The sequence below is a fragment of the Bolinopsis microptera genome, chromosome 5 (assembly GCF_026151205.1).
Source record: "Bolinopsis microptera isolate Bmic1 chromosome 5, MBARI_Bmic_1.0, whole genome shotgun sequence".
NCBI lineage: Eukaryota > Metazoa > Ctenophora > Tentaculata > Lobata > Bolinopsidae > Bolinopsis > Bolinopsis microptera.
Genome location: NC_087076.1, coordinates 18,505,493 through 18,528,849, shown reverse-complemented (window position 1 = coordinate 18,528,849; position 23,357 = coordinate 18,505,493). Strand labels below are relative to the sequence as shown.

General features: G+C 37.4%; 1 protein-coding gene and 1 long non-coding RNA gene across 2 annotated transcripts; both read right to left on the bottom strand.

Annotated features, from left to right (window-relative positions):
* Window positions 1–1,416: 1,416 nt before the first annotated feature.
* Window positions 1,417–16,117, bottom strand: LOC134815103 (coiled-coil domain-containing protein 146-like). The gene is made up of 19 exons (XM_063823580.1): window positions 15,932–16,117; window positions 15,364–15,446; window positions 15,056–15,176; window positions 14,585–14,732; window positions 14,332–14,474; window positions 14,091–14,200; window positions 13,717–13,944; window positions 13,334–13,537; window positions 12,842–13,091; window positions 12,542–12,630; window positions 11,926–12,090; window positions 9,389–9,509; window positions 9,188–9,247; window positions 4,127–4,235; window positions 3,328–3,491; window positions 2,994–3,218; window positions 2,701–2,820; window positions 2,258–2,428; window positions 1,417–1,670 (listed from the first exon to the last, which is right to left on the bottom strand). Exons 1-19 carry the CDS (start codon window positions 16,037–16,039, stop codon window positions 1,467–1,469), a joined length of 2,823 nt encoding a protein of 940 aa, XP_063679650.1. The 5' UTR covers window positions 16,040–16,117; the 3' UTR covers window positions 1,417–1,466.
* A 2,510-nt stretch (window positions 16,118–18,627) lies between these two features.
* On the bottom strand, window positions 18,628–20,525 carry LOC134815825 (uncharacterized). The gene is made up of 4 exons (XR_010160305.1): window positions 20,403–20,525; window positions 20,104–20,235; window positions 19,243–19,378; window positions 18,628–19,108 (listed from the first exon to the last, which is right to left on the bottom strand). It is a non-coding gene; the product is annotated as an uncharacterized LOC134815825 (long non-coding RNA).
* Between the last annotated feature and the right edge of the window lie 2,832 nt (window positions 20,526–23,357).

Here is a 23,357-nt window from a genome sequence, read left to right as displayed (position 1 = left end):
GTGCTCCATGACCTAATGACCATGTTAGATTACTTAGTCGGTAAATACAGAGTTTACAAATTTTCCGAGAATTACAAATTCTTTACAATTCCAATGTATACATAGTGTAATAAAGTGGATGAGAATATTGACCTGATAATAAATTTCCTTATTTAGCCAAGCATCGCATCAATTTAAAATTGTAGACCCCGGACCCCGTTAAACATTTAACGGGAATCGTTAAGGCTGCCCAATTAAGGTGTCGTGTCACGGTGTAACATAATCACCCAGTCAATTTTGTTAACGAGATACACAAAATCCTTGGCAACTTCGTCATTTCTAATCCGTTTTGCCTCATTTTTTTCAGATCAGATGCAACATTTAATGATCTACCGTCTCTGAAAAAATTAGGCGTCCAGCATGTTCAGAGAGAACAATATAGGTGTTTTAATATTGAATGGGCGTGGTCTAAAATATTCGAATTTTCAAATTTTGGCGACGGAATCCTCGAACAAGAAGGTACAGTATGCCATCTGCAAAGCAACAGCTCTCAAATATAAAACACGGCGGAGGTATAAGACCAAACGTTCGCACACTGATTTTTGGCCCACCCTATTTATACATATATAATAGTACATTTCTAATTACTATATTATGACTATACGGGGGCCAGAGTAAGAGTCCAATCATTTAGTATACAGTCAATTTATTATTACTTGTGCTTGCTCTAACCAGTCTGATCATTTCCTGAGCCTTAAAATTCGTTGTCACCATTTTTTAATTACTGGGAAGCGTTCTGCATGTCATTCCGCCGAATCTCTATTCTATGTTTATGAACATAATAGCCTGGGGTCCCCAGGTAAGTTCATTGCTGTGTAATTCTGTACTATTTGATGAAAGTTTCAAAATCAAATCAGTTGCAATGGATCAATTACAAGTCAGAATGTAGACTAGTCAACTAAAAAGTTTCCAATTAAAAATATCTACATACAATGTACATTTTCTGGTTAATCTTCACTATAACTTCAGTCTGATTCTTGAATATCGTAGAACAAAAATTGTTTCATCTCCTCATCTTATGTTACATCGGTTTATCTGATAAGTTCAGAAAAAACTAAATGTACAAAAATCTCACTCTTCATCAAAAGCAGCTCCAATGCGTCTAACCCGGATGTGTTTTCATTGGTCGAATAACAGGTCGAATGAATGATTGAAAGTTTGGTCGAGTCTGGATTTGAAGCGTTTTCATGTTTGAGATGTTTATGACAACCATTTGCCAAATCAAATGATGTAAATTTAACAGAAGTTATTGTTTCTAGAGATCCAGTTATCAGGTTTCGACTTAACATTCGACCATTTTTTTGAACAGTCATTCGACCAATGAAAACACATCCGGGTAAAAGTAGACACGCACCAACTGGAGCGATGTATAAAATCCTGGAATATCTGATTCTACAAACAAATAAAACAAATACTCTGTATCAGTTCTAGATTTCGATCGGTTTAACGATCGGTTTTCTGATGTGCCGCATGCAAGCTCCAGGTTCTGTGGGTTTAAAGGGAGCCAAAGCACCGTATGGTCGAGGAACGGGCAGCTCCGTGAGATCGTCAGGAATGTAAGCGTTGGGTCGCGGTTCTGCTGTAGTGGTGATTCCACCCGGTACAGTGTATTGTTCTGCTTCCTCTTCAGCCTGGAATACGGGTAAATTTTATATATGTTTATATGGGAGTAGGTTTAATATCATTTCAAGGCCGATAAAATCTCAGTGGTACACCAGTCCGTCACCTCTCTTTTTGGCATTAATATGGAAGGCCTCTCTACACTGCACTGCTCAGTGCTCAAGATGATTTAGATGAGTAGGACACATATTACCGACATTAGATCGAAAGTGTACATAGCTCATCAAGGCACTTCCAAATACATATTAGTTTGGGTTGGTGGCCTTAAGCCTTGTCCGTCCGGGAATTTAACAGTTGAATGATATGCTTGGACAGGCATGATGAACACATCGACTTAACTGCCGTCCAATTTAAGAATTAATCTTTCAGTATAATCGATGAGTGTAAATGTATGGCTGGGACTCAGCCCTCGCCAAAATGTCCCATTGTTGCAATAAAAAGCCTCAAAATACGAATCGATAGAATACACGCTGTATCAATAGATCGTTGCTAGGGAAACTGCGCGAAAAAACTCGATGTTTCATCACCATATTGACTGCGCGGGCTACGTAAAATTCCAAAAAAAAACAATTCTGCGCAAGATTGCCAGTATCAGTACCTGCTGCTTCTGAAGTATCCTGGCAGATTTCATCTCATCATCCCTCAACATTCGTTGCCACTCCATCTCGGCGTCCTCAGTTGGTGGTAGACCCATATCCAACTTACGATAAGCGTCCTCAACCTCGGATCTCCTATCAGTAGCATGTTGCTGCAACTTCATGGTTTCGGCCTGATTGATTGGAAAGTTGTTAAATAGTGACTTTAACAAGCCACAATAACAGCGAGTGATATCTGAACAGTTATAAAATACATTGCCAGACATTGATATGAATATTCAGTATTTGATATAAATATTGAGTTCAAAATATTGATTAGTATTTGGTTCACGTTGAGCTCTGAAATAGCTATGAATTTTCAGATCACAAATTTTATCTTTTTGATTTAATTGGTTCATGTCGACCTCCAGTACTGCTATGAATGTTACAAAAGGTTAATAATTACTTGATTCATGCTGAGTTCTGAAACAACGGCCATCATTTTGCGGGTAGTGTCTTGAAGTTTACGTTGATACTCATTAACTTGCTTTGCTAGTTGTAACGTATCCTGCTGACCCAAATCAACCTGAAATTAACATTGAGCATCATCTTTAACTTACACGTTAAAACATTAACTAGTAAGGTAGGTCGTGTCTTAGATAGTAGTAGAGTGTGTATCTAGTGAATGAGAAGGGGAAGTCGGAAGTGTTACGAACTTACAAAAGAAAACAAATACAAAATACTGTTTTCTAAACTAACCTTCTTTGTGACTCTATCAGTGAGTCGAGTCTCTTCCTCTAAAATGAGTTCCTTTTCCAGAAGTTTCTGTTCCTGTTCGGCTAGTCTCTCCTCCAGCTTCTCACAATCCTCCTCCAGTTTATCTGGATCAGGATCTTGTCCTTTGAGCAGCCTCACTCGGCCCTTGTTCTCGGGGGTTTCTAGCTTCTTCTCCAGATCGTACAAGTGTTCTTGTGTCGTGGCAAGCTGGGAGGAGGGGTTTTTTAGCTATTAGGAGGGGGGTGTTTTAAATATGTTCGACCACAAAGATACTAAACGATTGACCCAATCCCAGGATAAATTTCACACAACATACCTCGATCTGGGAGTCAACAAGAGAGCTCTCAATGTTAGCCTTGTCTGGAACCTGTTTTCTCAACAGATCTATCTGCCTCTGGATCTCTCTGGTCTCCAGCTCCAGTACCCTTATATTCTCATCCTGGTTCTGCATGCTTACTGCACCTTCCCTTAACAGCTGATCTGTTGTGAGAGTTATAATGGTGAGAAGTCCGGTGATTATAAATCATTATCAGAATTATTGGGCTTTTAGGCTCGTTAATATTCTTGACTAATGACTAAATTGAATTACATTATTAAATACCAGACCACCAGACGCCACTGTGGTTTATTTTCCATAATAATAGATTATTGATAACAGACTTTTAGAAATGAGTTTATGGGCTCATCAATATTCCTCTCTGATTATATCGAATAAAATAAAATGCCTAATTTTATTACCTTAGTATTCATTATTCACATGCCAACCATGACCCAAATTCGAATCACATGCCCATATAATTAAACATATTCATGAGGCAATTATAGGCACGTCCTGTGGCAACTCTGCCCGAATTATAAACATGTACAGCTGATGCTGCTCATTATCAGAGTCAGATAAATGTGTTTAAAGGGAGCTCTCAATAACAAATAAGATTCGGCCATCATTATATGAGGGATGGAGCGCTGCCTAAATTCAGTTCCTCGGATCTGAACATCTCATCCCGCTAAGGAGCTGACCTAGATGAAAAATCACTTTTCGGCAAAACTGAGCTTTTTTGTAAAGTTATGTTTGCAAGTTTCTGTGCATTGTGAAGAACGATCAGTTGATTTCTTACCATGAATGTTGACTTTTTCGTAAAAAATGCACACTTCTTCGTTCCGTTCGATCAGATGAATTCCCCTGTCGTTTCTTTCTTGAACTGCCGCTTCGTATCTCTTCCGTAACTACGGGGGATTAGACTTTTATTGCATTTATTCATTGACAACAGGAAATATTAGAACATGAGATTAACCTGGCTGGCACCTAACTTGTAATTAAAGTATCCACAATCTGTATAATCATAATATTCATCATGATTAATTAAAAGATCTTTCAACTAGATAAAGGCAGTTATTTTAATAAAGATGAGCATTGATCACCCATGTCAATTTTAATGATTTAATCTTTGTTAAGGAGCCTCAACGCCCTGTAATTAAATTTTAAAATACGAACAAGGATTATAGCTGATAAGTAAATCATCTGTTGCCGTAATGAATATTGAATAGGCGACCCGGGGCCCTGCCGGCGCTAGGATTGATCATAAATAAATAGTTGTCGAATAGTTGGCCACTCTTCAAGTCTCAATTATTTACTGTTTGAGTCTCAGCTACGTTTTTATTTTTCATTTGATCAAGATTTTTGTGATATACTTGTAAACAGGAAAACTAAATCTCGAGGGCTTAACAAAACTTTTCAAGTAAATCATATTTTGAAACAGACTCGCCGGACTTGACGGTAACACTAAATCTAGGGACTTTTTGATTTTCCTTTTAAGTGGAAGTTTCTTGTTTTCTAGCTTATACTGCTAATTTCAATTTCAGCGTAGTATGGTGTTAATCCGACGTAAAGCATTGGTTGTGACCTCTGTGGTGTTATTTGTTCTGCTGCGTCAAGCGTGTAAGTCATTTGAACTGTTTTATCAATCAAATAACAGATTTGCATTCTCAGTCCTTATACTTTTATTGCTTCGTGCACAAAATAAGTTCGACTCCTAAATTAGTGTGACAATTAATGTTATGAGTGATTAATGACCGGGTTCACTTAAAGCAAGGGTTTAGGGTACGAGGATAACGGGCTGTTTAATTCAGTTAAATCCAGCCTCAGAAATGGTCCGGTAGTGAGCTTCTAATTTACTAATTAATCACTAATTAATCAATAATTAATCACTAATTAATCACTAATCGTGTTTCAGCTTCAAGTTCAGTTAATATGTGTCCAGCTCTCTACCCCCACGCTTACAGTAATGGAAATTACTGTTGTGGGTCAAACATGGAGAAGAGTGATAATTATGACGGAGAAAAGTGTGACGGAAGTGTGATACAGTTCCACAGTAGTTGCTGTGAAGGAAACCTACTGGTCGCGTGTCCCAGTGGTAGTAACTGCCGGAATAACCCTAATCCAGGTAACCAACTACTAAATACTAATCCATATATTCAGGTGTTAATATTGGTTATATATAGTTGTAACTACAATCTACCTCTGTAGTTTATTTCATCTATAATTACCCTTTTTATCAATTATTCCGTATCTGGAGTTTAATGACATTCTCCTTGTTTCAGCTGCTAAGGGTCGATGCCCCGCCTCGCACCCTTACGTTTACAACTATGGAAAGCACTGTTGCAAGACCAACAAAGAGAAGGATGAGCATGGCAACGGAGAAAGATGTGACGGCAGTGAGCTCAAGAGAGAAAGTGGGTGCTGTGAAGGAAACAAAGTCGAGGATTGTCCCAGTGAAATCTGTCAAAATTACTTTAAAGGTAATCCTACATTGTGCGATATCAACTGTGCGATTACCACGAGCGCGCATCTTACCAACAAGTTAGAGAGCCCAGATATCAATGTGCGAGCGATGGACGGCATTTTATTTGATGCCTGCCATGCGAAGTAAAACTTTAAGCGCAAGTAAAACTGCGCTTAAACAAAAATGCTATACGTACAAATTAAGAAACTTTCTTGAATGAGTTTAAGTCCTTGACACAGATATCCAAAATGAATGAAATGTTTACCACTAAAACACTAAAACTGTCCTATTTCTATCTTTTTATATTGGAGAGAGCACCTAGAATCAATACTCTAGCTCAGTGCAGACTTAAAGAAGCTGAAAACGTGCAGCTGATCGGGTGATAATATAACTTGGCATATTATAGATCGATAGCTTTTCTAAACAACCTCTGATTTCTTTAAACTGGTAATACAAACATTTTACTGCGCAGAACCGTTACGTTCTAGCGGGACGAAGTAGCCGAAGAGATCGTACTTTCTAATAATCTAGAATAATTAAAACATTACCCTCAGCAACCAAGTTATGTTGGTGTTATAAAGCTTGAGAAAGTATTAATTTTACGCAAAAAACCGCACCAATAATTATTACACCATTCCATTATATATGACATGGGTCAGAGGTGTCCAAGAAATTCTGTTGTAGTATATTTATACAATATACAGTCGTGGTCAAATGGCACTGGGTTTTAGGCTCCCTGTTTTAGTGGTCTTTACCAGAGTAACGAACATTATGCTGATGTAATTGTTATGTTTCTCACTGGCCAGTAAGGGACAAGTAACGTTTTATTGTCTCTTAAAGACAATTCCCCCTGATGAAGTATTGTTGTCTCTTAACGGCGACCGAAACATTCGATCATACTGAACGCTTGAATAGTGGAACTGTTGTGGAACCACCCTTTTTTTTATTCCTGTCGAATTTTGAACTCCCTTCACAAAGCTATTCTGTCATAATGACTTCTATTCTATCAGGCAATATTTTACTAACTTCTCAAGTTCTCATAGAGGCAAACAGCTACTTGTGTTGTTCTATTGACCCACCTTTTATATTACATCGAATAGAAGTTGTTAACAAGTGGTTAACATTAGAGGCGGCCTTTTTGTTCTGTTTAGTGGTACACTGTACAGTGGTTACGTTTCTCTACCTTCACAATATGAACTTGGTTTTACTTTCGTTCATGAATTATTGGTAATTTTTCTTTCGTGATTTTTATATATTAGTATGACTATTCATAGAACATTGGTTCTGATATCTGTGGTGCTAAGTTTTCGATTGGTTCAAGCAGTCATTCCAAGTAAGTTGTTTCTTTTTTTGACTAAGATACCTATTTTATATGATTTCTTTACTACAATCATACTGGATAAATCCTCAATGATAAAAGCATACGGATTACGCAGGGACCAACGACCTCACCAGAAACATCCTGTATAGTGTATACTTGAATAAATTATTTCAGCTGTGAGTGTCAAGTATACGATAACCTACACGATAGCTAGTAAGGGTAATGCTAAAACTCTGAACGCCCAGTACGTTAAAATCAAAGGAACAAATGGACAAACCGAAGAAAACAAGTGTGATGCAGCTTTCGATGTAATCAATAAGGATGTGGTGTGTTCTTTTGAGAGTGAAATTGACATAGGAGATTACACGTGTGTCGCTTTAAGAACCGGGGGTTCAGATGGACTTGATCTCACACAGGTTAACACTAAATATGTAATGTGTAATTAAACGTTCTAAAATAAAAAGGCTCTAAATAGAAGGCTCTAAAGAGAGCGCACTGTTCCATCCCTAGCTCAATTCTTAAACCTTCAGGTCTTACCATCAAGGCATTACAAATAAAGGTGGCGACTTTCTTAAAAAATACAATTCCAAATAAATTATTCTTCTTTAACAAACTTCCAAAGTTCCAAAACTACCACACACAATATAACTCTGACCTCAGAGCTCAGCTAACTAGATAACGAAACGGTTTGTGCTATGATAAACACGGTAGTAATATTGTTTATTCCTAGTAGCAATCTTGAAGGTGACTCTACGACAAAAATAATTTCAAAACCACAAGGTAAAGGTGCAGATAGCGATAGACAGTACAGACACACATATAATTGTACCTGAAGGAAATGCACTCAAAATTGGTCTGGATAATGGGGAAACGAAGGAATTTTGTAAGAATGATGAGACTGGTAAGTACATAAACAAGGATTTTACCGCGTAGGTGAACAAACTTAACACTGGAAGGGTTAACAATTATTCAAATATTATTATTAACTAGATTAGGTTGCAGGCAGTTGGATGTCCGAATCTTTTCAAAGATGATTTGCTATTCTCCATTTCAGATGAAGCTCAATGCCCAGTTTCTCATCCTCACGTCTACCATAATGGAGAGTGGTGTTGTCAGTCGAACAGAGAGAACATTAACGAACCCCAAGGAGACAAGTGCGATGGCAGTGCTATCGATAGAGACAGTTTGTGCTGTGAGGGACAACATTTTATAAAATGTCCCAGTGGAATCTGTCGGAGCTACTTTCAAACAGGTAATCTTCTCTACTAATGCATGTTATTTGGCGCCGTTTACAATCTCTACCTCACTAAGCTAGCATGATCTCTATCGTTGGTGGGATTCTATAAGGGTGTGTAAGTAGACGCTGTTCTCCCCAGAAGTGCCAATACTAGCAGTCAAATACTTTTAAAAGAACGTAGCCAGACGGCACGCGTTAGAATCGACCAGTTATTATTCTTGTAAAAACTAGGAAAGCGGCTGGGAGTACAACATTTTCCTTGACACAGATATCTTAACTAGAAACGTGGAGATGTCTCAAATCATTTGTTGTCTTAAATTTTAATAATAATACGTTATAAAATACGTTATTAATATTTTTGAAGATCAATTACCGTTGAAATATCAGTTTTGGCATAGTTATCCATTACCAAATACAGCAGGAAAAACATGAATATTATTTTCAAGATATAAATCCATACAATAAATTAATAAGAGCTTAGCATTAGTTTTATAACCTTGTCTTTCGTATTTATTAAAACATAAAATATGTATAATTTTATTATCAAGTAATTTAATCGAATAATAATCTTGTCAGCTGTAAAGTGTTTGTTTGCAACATTGAAACATCAAGACCACAGGTTTAACGAAAGTGTTTTAGTTTATGGCTTGGATTTACTTTTATTGTCGAAGCGTGTATTGAATACTAAAATTCATTCATCTTTTATTAATAGATAAATAACGAGTTTCAATTGGTACAACCATTAATTAAATCTACACCAGATTTTCAGCAAAATTAGAACACAAGGTTGAACAGTGAACACACATTTGTTACTGTTTTATTGTAGAGCTAAACTCACCTTGACCATTTCATCCTCAGCCATGTTGATAATCTGGTTCAGTCTATCAATGTTCAATCTCTGAAGGGAGAAACATTCGTTAAATACTATCATATTTAAAGTGTTTAAAAGTGGTCCCAAACGTTACAGTCTACATATCACAATTGACCAGTTTAAAGACCAGTTTTTAAAGCCAATGTTTAACATGAATTCCAGACGTACCTTGCGTTCCTCCTGCTCCCTCATCCTCTCTTTCAGATACCTCTGTTTACCGAGCTCTAGTTGTAAATTGTCTCTCAACACTACTATACTGGCGTACTTTCGTTTCTCTTGCTTTACTTTCCTGGGGGTCACAAATGTAGCAACCCTTGCACTCTCATATCTCATGGGGGTACGGTCCCCCCTCTCATGGGGGTACCCCCTCCCGTGTATCAAATTTTTTTTTTTTTTTATTAAATACTTTTCAAATTTTACAGAGTACAGCAATAGATGAATATAAAATAGAATCGTTCAAAATATCGCCCCCATCTGTAAAATATGATGGGCACCCAAACACGGTAAACACATAGTGAACTATGTCCGCAGTAACTTGGACCCATTACATCGAATTAATCTAAATCCAAAAATTTATGAAAAACTATTTAATAACAAACAAATCCATGGTGAATAACTGTGGATATAGAGTCAAAATTTGTATTTCAATACGTCAAATTCCAGATACATTAGATACAGGTCTGAAATGGTCATTAATGTGTGAGAAGGTGTGCGGGTGAAGTGTGATATGATGTTGAAAGTATAGGAAGGTAGATAAAAAATTAATAAAACAAAAATAATAATAATATGGGGAGCAAAGAGACTAGGCTAGACTGTTGTTTCACTATCCAATAAACATTTCCATAGATGCTTAGTGACCTCAGCTTTGAAAAGACTAGTAGACACAATCTGTCTTACCTGTAAAGGGAGTCCATTCCACAGTATATGGGTTCTGTAGAAAAATGATTTTGCCAGTGGGCTATTTGAGGTACATGTGGTGTGTGAATTCTGACTTAACTTAGGTAAAATTGATGACACAATAGACAGACTGTCGAGGTGGCAACGTCTTAGTCGAGAAGTGCCCTGATATAAAGAGAGATAGTGAGGCAGTGATACAGGAATTAAATTGTTAAGAACTTTGTGGAAAAAAATAAGATCATTCAAGTCAAACTTTTGAGACAAAGGGAGAATGTCGACAAGCTTGCACTTTTTGACATATTGCTCAGGTGGATAACTGCGGCCCTCTTCAGACAGAATCCATTTAATAGCTCTCTTTTGGAGACTTTCTAATTTATCACTAAGTGATTTATTACAAGGGCGCCAGATTATGGAACAATTTTCGAATTGGCTACGAACCAGGGAGAGGTAAAGCGCCCGGCGACGTTTCTGATCAATGACAATATGGCCATCTCTTCTGACCATACCAAGTTGTTGGCAGGCCTTAGTATAAATTCTGTCGCACTGACTATTCCAACTTAGCTTAGGAGTAACATCGACTCCAAGATCTTTTTCTAACTCTACATACACAAGAGGAGAGCCATCAAGATTGTATGCGAATGGAGGAGATAAAGATGGTTTTCCTGAAACAATAAGCACTTTACATTTTGCTGGATGGAATCGCATTTTGTTTCTTAGTGCCCAGTCAGAGAGATAGTCTATATCCATTTGTAAATTAGTATTATCAGAAGATGAATGTATTTTACGCCAGATTTTTGTATCATCGGCATACAAAACAATATCAGTATTATCCGAAAGGCCAAGAGGAATATCATTGATAAACAATACAAAAAGTAAGGGACCAAGAATAGAGCCCTGGGGGACACCAGAATTAACTGAGAGGGTAGATGACATCTCATTACCAATAACCACTCTTTGGTAACGGCCTTGAAGGTAATTGGTAAGAAATTTGAGAAGTGTACCATCAATGTTATATAAGGTCTTTAGCTTATGAAGAAGGATATCATGATTTACAGAATCAAATGCCTTAGCAAAATCAAAATACACAACATGATTGATAATGTTTTCGTTAAGAGACAATGCCAGGCTATCACAAAAGTCAACCATATTGGTTGTGCATGACTTGTGCTCTAGAAAACCATGCTGCCTGGGATCAAGAAGGGTACTTGTCAAAGAAAGCAGTTTACGTTTAACAATGCGCTCAAAAACTTTCATGACTAAACAAGTAAGGGATATTGGTCTATAGTTTTCAACCTCACTTTTCTTACCTTTCTTAAATATTGGGACAACATTTGCAAGTTTCCATTCTTGTGGAATGTAGCCGCTGTTGTAAGATCCACGAAAAATGCATGTTAGAGGGTAAGCTAAACCTACGGAACAATTTTTGAGAATTTTACCGTGTATGCCATCTGGTCCCTGGGCTTTATTTGAATTAATATTTGAAAGAAGCTTACGAACATCCCGATGATCGAAGTCAATATCAAAATCAACATCATTGACATAGGAGATATCAGTGTCATAAAGTGAAGGATCCGAAAACTGGTTATAAAAGAAAGAATTGAAAATTAGGGAGAACTCAGTTTTACAAGGAATTTGCATGACATGTTGCGAGAATATGGCCCATGCAACTTCTGTTATACCCGTCAGTGCAGGACAAGCTTTAGAAAATAAAATATTACTTTATCCGAGAATTCTTCGGAAATTTCAAATGGCATATTAACAGTCACAACAAACTATGACCATTTCACAAAAACATGCCCGGTCTCTACCTTTCTTTGTTGTTGGCTGACTGCTGTAATATCTCGATCTCATTGTGCAGAATCTTGATCTTCTCCCGCATCTCCCCCGCACGTTGTGTTGACGTCTGGATCAGGTTCACACACTTGTTACGCTCGTTCTTAATTACATTGTACATTTTAGCAAACTCTCGTAACCTGACAGATGGGTTACGTGAATGCACTATAACCTCATTTAAACTCATTTCAATGATATCGTGTACAGGGACCTCATGAAATAGTCATGCAAATAACTACACTCATACCGGTTTATAATAGATTGGTACGAGGATATTAATATGAGGCTGGTGTTATTTAGTGCCTTATTGCATCTTATTATTCATCTCATATCCTTAATGTTATATTATTAATGTTAATAAACATCTTAAATACAGAAAATATGTAGTATCTTAGTATGATGTCAAGTTGGATTTACCACTGGCTACTGTTGAATGACAATTCAATACTAATAAATAAAGTAACAAATTTTAACGTTTAAAGCTTTATAGGTAGCTGAAAGGAAATGCAAATCAATAAATAGTTTCAAATTAAATGTATTAATAAATAAATGTATAAAAGCGGAATACAATGGAATGTTGCTGTCTAAAACCTTGTTTGCATTTCAGCAGTTTTCTTAGCTGCGTCCTCAATGGCGTGCTGTTTAGCCTTCATATCTTCTCGGGCTTTATGGAATCTCATCTGTAATCACCAGCCACAATTAGCAACAAAAAAAACGAGTATTTGTTATCTTCAGGTAGAATATTATGTGCTTTGTGGATTTATTCCGTGCTCACAGTTGTATAGAGCTAGGTAATTGAAAAGAGCGATCTAGACTCTAGAGTAACACTGAATAAGCGATAAAGAAGCAAACAATGCTGTGCATAGCAAGCCACCATCATCGGGCACAAACCTCTGCCTTGAGATACTCCCTAGCCTTGTTATCTCTCTCAATAGTCTTCAAACTGGTAATCCTAGTGATCTCCTGGAGTGCTGCTCTGAACTCCACTAAGTCCAGGACCAGCTGCCGCTCATCACTCAGACTCGACTCAATTCTCTTCCTCTCGGCGGTAGTGAGGTTAAGCTGTTTAACCAGGGTTCTCTTCAGGTTGTCAACCTCGTGGTTTAGTTCTTTTCGTTTGTCTTGTAGTTTGTCGCTTTCCCTGTCAAAATGGATTGGTAGCACATTTTTAATACGGAGAACATTTGTTGTAACATGTAAATTATAACTTTGCAGCTTGCAGCGATAGAAAATACATACTATGTAATTAATACAGTGGTCCTCTCGGATCAAAGCTCGTTTACCATGTTCAAGAGTCGAAAGTTTTTTTGTAAATTGGTCATTAGAACTACCGGCACCGTCCAGGCAACAACAACAACAAGATTACGTTTTTTTGAAAAATACCTGTTGAAGGAGTCTAGTTCGTCCTTGTAGTTCTCGTGTCTTTGCTTCTCCAGGTTCATCTGATCTTCTCCAATCTTCAGATGTTTCTCCGCTATCTGCAGAGTACGGAGTTCCTTGTCCTTGTCACGAGCACGGCGTGCTTGTAGCTCGTACTGTGTTTTGTATTCCGATTGTGCATGTTTGAGTTGCAGATCAAATGTTGCTCTGAGAGGAGGGAATTAAAGCTAATGGTGAGACTAATTGAGTGATTGACTGAGTTATTACAATTGAGATTTAGAAAGGAAAACGGTTCACGTGTTTAGCAGACATTATTCATCATTAATCGCACAAAATCATAACCTTACAGATCGGGAAATAACAAATATTATCGAATGAAAACTGACTTGTCACCAATGAGAGCAGACTCTCTTTCCTTGACGAGAGCCAGATCTTTCACGCCGTTATCATACTCCCGCTCGAAAGTCTCCCTTTGGTGCTGTGCCACCTCCACACTGTGCACCAGCGCTAACTGCTCCTTCACCAGGTCATTGTGTTTGTTACTTAGTTTGGTCGTGTCGCTTGCCAGCTCATTTCCAAGCTCCTCGAGTCCCTCTCTTTTCTTTTGAAGGTCACTGTAATGTTTTAGAGGTTAAACTAAAATCAAAAACGATAAATAAGATGTCGTGATTATGAGTACAGATAATGAATATGTTACGTACTCTAAACCCTCTAAATTTCATTGTTTACAAGTTTAGTCTGTAACTTATGATTATCTTACCCGAGTTGCTTGTTGATACTTTCAACTTGTTTTGAAATGTGTCCAGGAGCAGATCTACAGCGAACTAATTCAACTTTCAATTTTGCTTGTTCTTCCCCACTGCCTTCTACCTATATTATTATCATTTTGATTAACTGCTGGTATTTGAAACATGATAAATAGTCGTGTAATTTAAAATTGAACGCAATAATCTCAAACTTGCAGACTGATTTCTGACAAACACGTGATCTCAAGTACCTACATCTTTGATTTCTAAACCAGTCTGCTTGCTTTTGTCTCCCAGTTCCTCAGTCAATCTTCTAATCTCGTGTGTTCGCTGTGCATTTTCGACCTTTAGATCTTCTACTGCTTTCGATAACTCCTTTCTTTGTGCCTCGACTAAACCTAAAAATATAGCTCACATATAGTTTTAGACATCACCAAAATGCTCAATAACATTGTTAATTCCGTAATATTGTTTTAGGTTCATTGTTCAAAAGGAAATACTCACAAACCTGGTTTTGGACATTTCTCCACCTCGATCTTTTTGTCGGATAGCTCCTCCTGAAGTCTCTCGATCTCAAACTGCAAGGACACAGTCCTGTGTTCACTCTCGAGAAGTTTGTTTGTGTGCTTAAGCAGAGTCTGCCTCAGTTGTCCTACCTGTAAATTACCTGTCAGTCAAGCTCAACAAGTTTAAGGGATGAAAATTGAAATCTAATAAACTAATTAGCATCTTCTTAAGATCTCTGACCACTGCGGCCTGCACGGACCTCTTCCACGAAACTTGTACTTAACTTTTTACAGGACCCTAGCGACAATGGTAATAATTCATCTGTGGCTATTTGGTAAAACGTTTCCAGTAGTCTTCAGTATCATAACATTCTCAATTTCAAGCAATTGATTTGGTATTTCTCAAAACTGTTCATCATACCACATTACTTACTTAATTTGAAAGAGTGAATGATTTCAATAAATTAACTCACCTCGGTGAGATCTCCACTTGAGAGGTCCTCAGTGGTGTTCTCCAGCAGGTACTTCTGCTGACTTAACTGGTCATTCAACCTTTTGGCTTGTTGCAATAACCCAGTTTCTTTCTCCTTGGCACTAAAATAAAAATATTCGAGTAAGACCGAGTATTAGTAGTAGTTAGACTGTAAACTTCAAAGTGAATTCTGCCAATTTTCATTAAAATCAAACACTGTTGGTTTATTTTTGTAAACACGGACAGGTACCTGGTACCTGGTACAATGTCGATAAATGTTCTGTTGATAAATTTAACACTGAAACTAACCCTTTGACATGCTCGTAGAGTTGTGAATACTTAGACTTCAGTTGAGCAATTCTCTCAGATCCAACTTGACCAGCCTCTAACAGCTAAGGAATGACAGCTATCTATTATGATTTGGTGAAATTTGCGCTATTACAATATATGATTAAGCGATAACACTTTATAAAAAACCGTTTGTTAGTAGTATCCCAGATAGGATATATTAATTATATCTTATCAAAACGATAATTTAACAAGACGTTGTATCTGAAATAATTGTATCTGTACTAATAGAATTTGAACCTTTTCAATGATCCCTAGAACATATCCTGAAAGTTTGAGGGTGATTGCTCAAAAAATGTAGGAGAAGATAGATTCTTAGACTTGATTTTTAGAACGCACGATTGAAAATTGCTTGCACAAAACAATTGCACATAAGTGCTGACCTTTGACCAGCGATAATTTCGGCTAGGAATAATATTTTTTCATGGGACCAAAAGTAGCTGAAAGATATCACACCCCTCTGTCAGAAACAACTATAAAATAAATTTCGAGAGATGGAATCTGTAGTGGTATTTAATGTTTTACTTACTTCATTGAGGGATTTAAAAGCAGGGGTAGTGCTAACATCTATTTGCCCCTCTTTGGATGCTGGGCGAGGTGGTAGAGGAGCTAGATAATCTTCCTCCTTCTTTGACATTTTTGAGTCAAAAAGAAATTTCTCTCAGCTATTTAACATTGTCATGAAGGGATGAGGCACCTAAATATATTCATTTAAAAATAATATATCGTGAAATCTCTAAGTGTAGCGTGTACATAAGATTTAAATGCCAAAAGTCAGTAAACCTAAAATTAAACAACAAATGTTTTCTTTGTGGAATAAAAATTTAATAATCTCATGATTGTCATTAGATTACAAATCAAATTATATTGTTATTTATATAAGAAATCTGTAAAACATATTATATTACATTAAATTCAGTTTTCATAATATAAATCAATGGCATTGAGCGAAGAGAAAACAATAATTTTGGTAAGCTTTGTCATGAGATCACTCAAGCCTGTCACTGTTAAGATTCCAATGTTTTATTAATGGTTTATTACTTAATTGTAACCATTCATTATTTAAGGACAATATGAGTTCAAGTTTGACTATATCCTTCTAAGAACTTCTATCGTTTCATTGCATCAGTTCAGTAAAACTCACAGAGTATAATAAATCATTGAAACGTCATTAGGGGTCGTTCACATATTACGTAATCAGCCGAGGGGGGGGGGTTCAAATGCTTACGGTTGATTACAGAGGAGGGGGGGGGTTTTGGTTGTTGATTACGTAATCAAAATTTTAATTTTTTACCGATTTTCGAAATACCAATTGGACAATTTTCATTAATTATGTAATCAAAATTTTCGTTTTTTAAACCAATTTTCGTTTAGTAAGTGCTTTGCGATTATTTCATTCATTAATCCGTTGTACTTGTGATAGCTTTTAATAAATAAATGGCTTAACATGAACATGTAATAGATAGTAATAAAATTTAATCAGTAATAAAATTAAATCAACGACAAAATTACAAAATATCTATATAATACGTTTAAGAACATAGAGCTCTTTCAAAGCAGCTCTTACAGCGGGTAGTGTCTTCATGCTTGGGAACTGACCAAATTTAGTCAAAAATGGGGGGGGGGTGTCTAATCTTGATTACGTAATATAGCAGGGGGGGTTGGGTCTTGATTACGGGGGGGGGGGTCAAACCTTGATTACGTAATATAGGGGGGGGGGTTCGGTCTTGATTACGGTTGATTACGTAGGGGGGGGGGGGGGTAAAAATTGCCAAAATATTGATTACGTAATATTTGAACGACCCCTTATCCCCGTTTTCAACTGCCATGAGGAATGGACCCACTGGAAGACAAAGTTGGTGAAATTCATTGCTTCAATCACTGATGTTATAAAGGAAAACAAAGGTGATATTCTCATTAACATAGTTGATGCCGATGTTAATTCTCACATGCATCAGAAACTGCAAACTATAAGGACGCTTAGACGATATTTCCAATTCAGAGAAAAATTGTCCGCCATCTTCTAAACACATGTAAACAATAGCCATAATAAAGTAGACTCATATTTCCAAAAGCTAGCTTAGGAATCTTCTGGAGTAGATGCAGCTGTGCATCAGAGTGGAAATATTATAATCACAACCATTTGTATTCTTGGAGACAAGGAAATCTTCAATTTTTATTGTTGTTAATAGCTATAAGTCACTCGTATATTTATTTGACATTTTATGTATTGAGAATTTTAAGTGTGTTGACTTGGACTCCATAAATATAACAATACAAGCTGGTTAAACAAAAAAAACAATTGTGGCAGGCAGGTAGTCCCAGTGGGTACGGTCTGTAATCCTTACGGTATTTTCTCTCCAAGATTAATTTAATTACTATTTTATGAGTATCACCTGTTAAACAATAAAAGACCCTTTATCAGCAAAAATGATAAAACAGTAAACATTCACCTAACCATGGGTATTAGCGTATTTTTACAATATTACGGGGTATGTTATTTTATTTCATAATTACAAATTATATGTAATATTATATTACGTAATATATATATTAAGCCATACCGATCTAGCTATAAATCTACGTCATATTAAAAACTCTACGTCATATTTTTATTCACGATGTCGATCCTTTGCAGTATGTTGAGGCCCAGTGATGCATTTTACTGATTTTACCAAAGTAATTGCGAGAAGTCAAGAAATGGTTGCGAGAAGAATTATTTGATGCGCGGCGCTGCCCAGTAGTGCATCGCGCTACAACATCACCCTGCGGTTTCTTTGCGTTCGCGACTATACCCATTTGTGATTCCACTGTGTGGACGCAGGTATGACAAATCATATATTTTCGTAAAGTACATCCTCTGACTAGGAAATCACAAGTTTAATCAGTTCTGGGGACTGTTCCTGGACAGAGTTATGACAGTTTAAAGCTTCCGCGCCGCGCAATAGCCCCAAAATGGCTAAAAATGTACACCGTCGTAGAATAACTTTGCGAAGGGAATGCGCGAGCACGAGAATATGATAGTTAATATTGATTTTCGGCCCCCGGAACGATAGCTTAGTTGGCTAAGAGGGCGATTGACCGTGCTAGCTGAGGGTTCGAATCCCGGTCTGACCTTTAATTTAGTTTGAACTGAAATAAGTTGTTTACTATTTTCATCAAAAAGCTTCTCTAGTGTTAAGTTAATATTGATTAGTTAATCATATTACAAGTTGTACTATAGGATGAAATGCATAATTAGAAATGGGAAAGCAGCTATACGCAAAGCGTCATTATGCTACAATATTATAGTAATAACATTGTTTGTCTCAGATTATTTTTAATACAAGAAGCGACCAGCATCGCATCTTCATCGATTAGTTCGGAGTCGTCGCTACATTGATTTTTAATTGATGCTATATAGCAGATATGAGCAGCTTTAATCAGTCTGATTTGGTAGGTTTTGGGCTGGGCACAGTTTGCTAAGGATTCTGTTTCTATCTGTTGTAAAACTTGATGGTCTGCTGTGAAAAGAACAAGGCAGAAGGCTCTGGATTGGTCTTTTAAATGCCTTTCTCAACGACAATCCCTCCTTAGCAGTTACTTATATTACAACTTTTTGTTCGGACTATTGACATGTAGTGTCTGGAGAAGGAGGGCAACAAAGGAGCACTTCTCAGTTGTACAGTGGGCATTTCTAGACGCTGCTATCCATTACCTTCGACATCTGAAACAGATTTTAATATAAGCAACCAATTAATAATACGGGTGAGACTTAAGTTTCAGTGAAATTAAATCTGACACTTGTGTGCAGTAATGAGAGAAAATCCAGTGCATCTCAAACTGCTAAAATTGGCTAACTGTTTGAGAATCGTGACCTGGAATTGTTGAAATTCCAGCCTCCAAGATCAGAGTTGCTTTTACGTCCTCTTAAGAGGCTATCGAGATTCCACACTGTGTATGCTCTTTTCTCTGTACTTCCGGGGGTTGTATAAACCTGAGAAATTGAACAGTTCAATACCAGAGAGAATGCTGAAGACTTTGAAACTTCTGCCAAAATGTTTATTTTCTATACACAAATCCGAATTTTTCTCTTTAGTGGCGATTTTAGACAACATTTACCTTCTTTCGGACTAAACTTTGAAACTGAATTGAAGTTTAAATGATTGCCTCTAGAATGATATAGACAGCTCAGGAAAAACACCACCAGAAGTTAAGAAATGGTGGATTTTTAAAGCAATAAGCTTAGATTTTGAACAAAATCATTCGACGCGAAAGCGCGGCTTTACGCGCGCCATTTAGCGCGAGTTTAATTGTCTGAAAGGGCTGACATTTCATATTTGACCAACAGAAAGACAATGTGACCGACATGAGATACTAAAACTCTTTCGATAGACTAAAACTCTTCTAGACTGTTCTTAATGGCGGGAGTTTATGAAATTTCAAGATTAAGGTCAAATCCAGACTATCTTAAGCTTTAGAAAATGTTAATGACGCGTAATGCGTATACAATTTGTACGCGTAAAAGGGTGTTGAAAACCAATAAATACTGGTGTCGTACACTGTCAGACACCTTACTTCTTGATAATATATGTATAGGTTCAATCTTATCAGCACTGATCTGTTGAACATAATCATTCATGACCCGTATCTAGAGACATATCTAGTTACATTTTGATATGGTTGGGATATCAGTTTCACTTTCAATTTATTAAAACCCACCTGAGTTGTAGAACAAGAAAGTGTAGAGGAAATCTTTTAGCTTGCTGTTTTTAAATGGAGGATATCTGACGTCGCTAGCGAACTCCATACCAGCGTTCCGGCAGTGCACAGATTTGTAGTTTGTGAAGCGTCCTGGAGGCCAAGTGTTTAGACTTGATTCTGAGGTGAACAGTGATTGTGTGGATGAAAGGAGATGTTTGAAATAATATTTCACATTAATTTGTCTATTTCGATTACATTAGTCCAAATACCATGGCAAAGTATGCTGGTTAAATTCTTGGACCGATGCCAGGACTCACCGTCTTTATTTTGGAAGGAGACATCCACTCCTCCAGGTTTCTGATGGTGTGGCCTATTTCATGGTCTGTGAAACGAATATCTGTGAAGTATAGTTCTTATTCTGGCTTCCTCATATCCTTAACCACTGCTTCCGATCTATCTTTAGATACAAAAACAAATTTTATCAATTAAATAATATCAACATGACAGTCAATATAACTAAAAATGTTCTGATCGGAAATATGTAAAGGGAAATTATTTTAAATTTTTGTTGCTGGTTGCAACTTACGCGCGGCACCATGCGCCATGCCAAAAATTCGCGGTGCCGCGCCTGAACTTGCTCTAACCAGAGCCCTTTCGCTTGCAGTGGCGCGCGACCGCCGAAGGCGGCAAAGATTCTACTTGTGAAACAAGCGCGTCACGCAGTACGCGTATACACATGGCTATGTGAACCATAACCCCGAAGCTATTCATAACCTTGTAACACGTGACACGTCGTGACCCCCACGGCCGTTTCACTAGGTCGTCCTGATGATACAGGGGGAGCCGCACTCGTGCGCGGCGGGTCATACAACGTATGACAAGTATAACCCAAAACCCTTATAACAACCCTAACCCTAACCCGAGTCCTAAACAATCTCCAGGGAATGCTGATTCCGAATCACCCCACATGACGTAGGGTAAAAATGCTTCCACGGAGACAGGAGGGTTATGGGCAAAAAACCGTTTTGGTCACGTGACAGGCTAGTAAACCATGAATTCGATTGTTTAGGGCTCGGGTTAGGGTTAGGGTTGTGGTAAAGGTTATGGTTAGCTTCGGGGTTATGGTTAGGGTTAGGGTTGGGATTAGGGTTTATGTAAAACCGTTTTGTACGGCTGCAAAACCATAAAAACCAAAGTCAGTGAAATTTTTGGGCGAGCGAATTAGTAAGTGCCATTCAGTATATATAGTAGTGAGTAGGAGCGACCCGATTTACACCCTCTTGGGCACACATAACAAAAATATATTATCATCACTAGTGGGTGGATTGATTCCCTGGACATCACCACGCAGCCGGCAGCAGTGCAGCACTAATATGAAGTTTATTATCGAATTTAGATTTGGAACGTTGTATATATATAAGTAGAAAAATTTAATGTTTAGTACATAGTAATTTGTTATTTGACGGATGTTACTCGTCTAAATTTCTTCGAAGTAGCGCACGCCGGGCCAGATCATTAACAATGGTCAAATAGTAATCACAAATCAGTTAATAATTTAAAATAATCCATTATGTAAAGGTATTTGGTATTGGTACTACTATATAAAAGTTGAACTCAACATGACATTAGTTGATTTAAAGTCAAATATAAAATTACTTGAAGTATGGAACAGGTTCGACAGAATACAGTGACAGGAAGACGGAGGCCCGGGAGGACAATTATGCACCATACGGACAGAATACTGCAGCCGAGTTGACAGTTGACGAGAACTTGATTGAAAAAGGTTTTTGCTGCCTTCGGCGGGCGAGCGCTTCAAGCAAGTGCAGGGGCTTTGGTTGCTGGTTAGAGCAACGGCCGACAAACTCAGTACAGGGGTTTTGGTGTGCACAATCCTTTGGAAAACTGTAAACAGAAGATGGACGGCCTCGATGAGCTTATAAATATTATAAAAATTTTGGAATAGGTAGAGGCGCTGTACCTACCATAAGCATGAGCAATGTGCCTACCATAAACAATGCCTATCACATGCAATGCGTTGATTTACTTGTTAATTGTTGCTTAATAATCGAGTTGGACTAATTATAGGTTTATAATCCATCTAGACCTACCTCAATGAAACAATAAGCTACTTCAGCTAGTGAGGTAGTTATGTCCAATTTAAGGTTAAAAGTGGATGGGGGTTAGAGGTCTAGCTCTAGGACTTCTAAAAAGCTATTTATCCGATAGATCACAGTATGTTTCATTTCTCAACACTACATCAGAGACTATGAATGTAAAATATGGAGTTCCCCAAGGTTCCATACTAGGCCCTCTACTTTTCTTATTATATATGAACGACATAATAAACTGTTACAAAGGCGATGAATGCAAATTTGTGCTCTATGCTGATGACACAAATATATTTATCACTGGACCGTCCAAAGAAGCAACATACTTGAAGGCCAATAAAGTTCTTGATTTCATATGCAAATTCATGAGAAGTAATCTCTTACATATAAATATGTCTAAATGCTGCTACATACATTTTCTACCTGCATGCGAATCTGATGAAACCTGCGCCAGGGTTAGGCCATATGCCAATGAATATGACAAATCACAAGGAATATTTATAAATGGACACAAAATTGTCAAGGTTAGCAACACCAAATTTCTTGGTGTAGTAATTGATGAACAACTTAGCTGGCATGGGGCCCACATATAGAATATCTAAGAAAAAAAATTAGATCCACTATAGGAGCACTTAACAGGATTAAACATTCAGTTCCAGGGGAACACTACCAAAAAATATACTCTGCATTATTGGAATCACATCTTGCTTACGGAATAAGTGTTTGGGGCTCAGCCCTCAAAGACCAACCAAACGATAAGCTGTTCATAACTCAGAAACGTTGTATAAGAATCCTTTTTGGAGACCTAAATGCATACCTCGACAAACATGCCACTTGTGCACGAGCCAGACCTTATACAAAACAGAGGTTAGGAGCTGCTTTTTTCGAAAAAGAGCACACCAAGCCCATTTTTAATCGACTAAAATTGCTTACTGTTCAAAACTTGTACAAATACCACTGTATATCTGAGATATTTCGAATTATGAAATTTCGCACTCCATACTCGTTGTACTGTACTATAGACTCATCAAAACGTGATACAAGCAATGTCATAATCCTCCCAAGAAAAACCAACACTTTTCTTTATATAGCCTCCAAATTGTGGAATAGCATACATAAACGGATTCTAAATGAGAATGGGGAAATCCTCACTACCTCTGTATC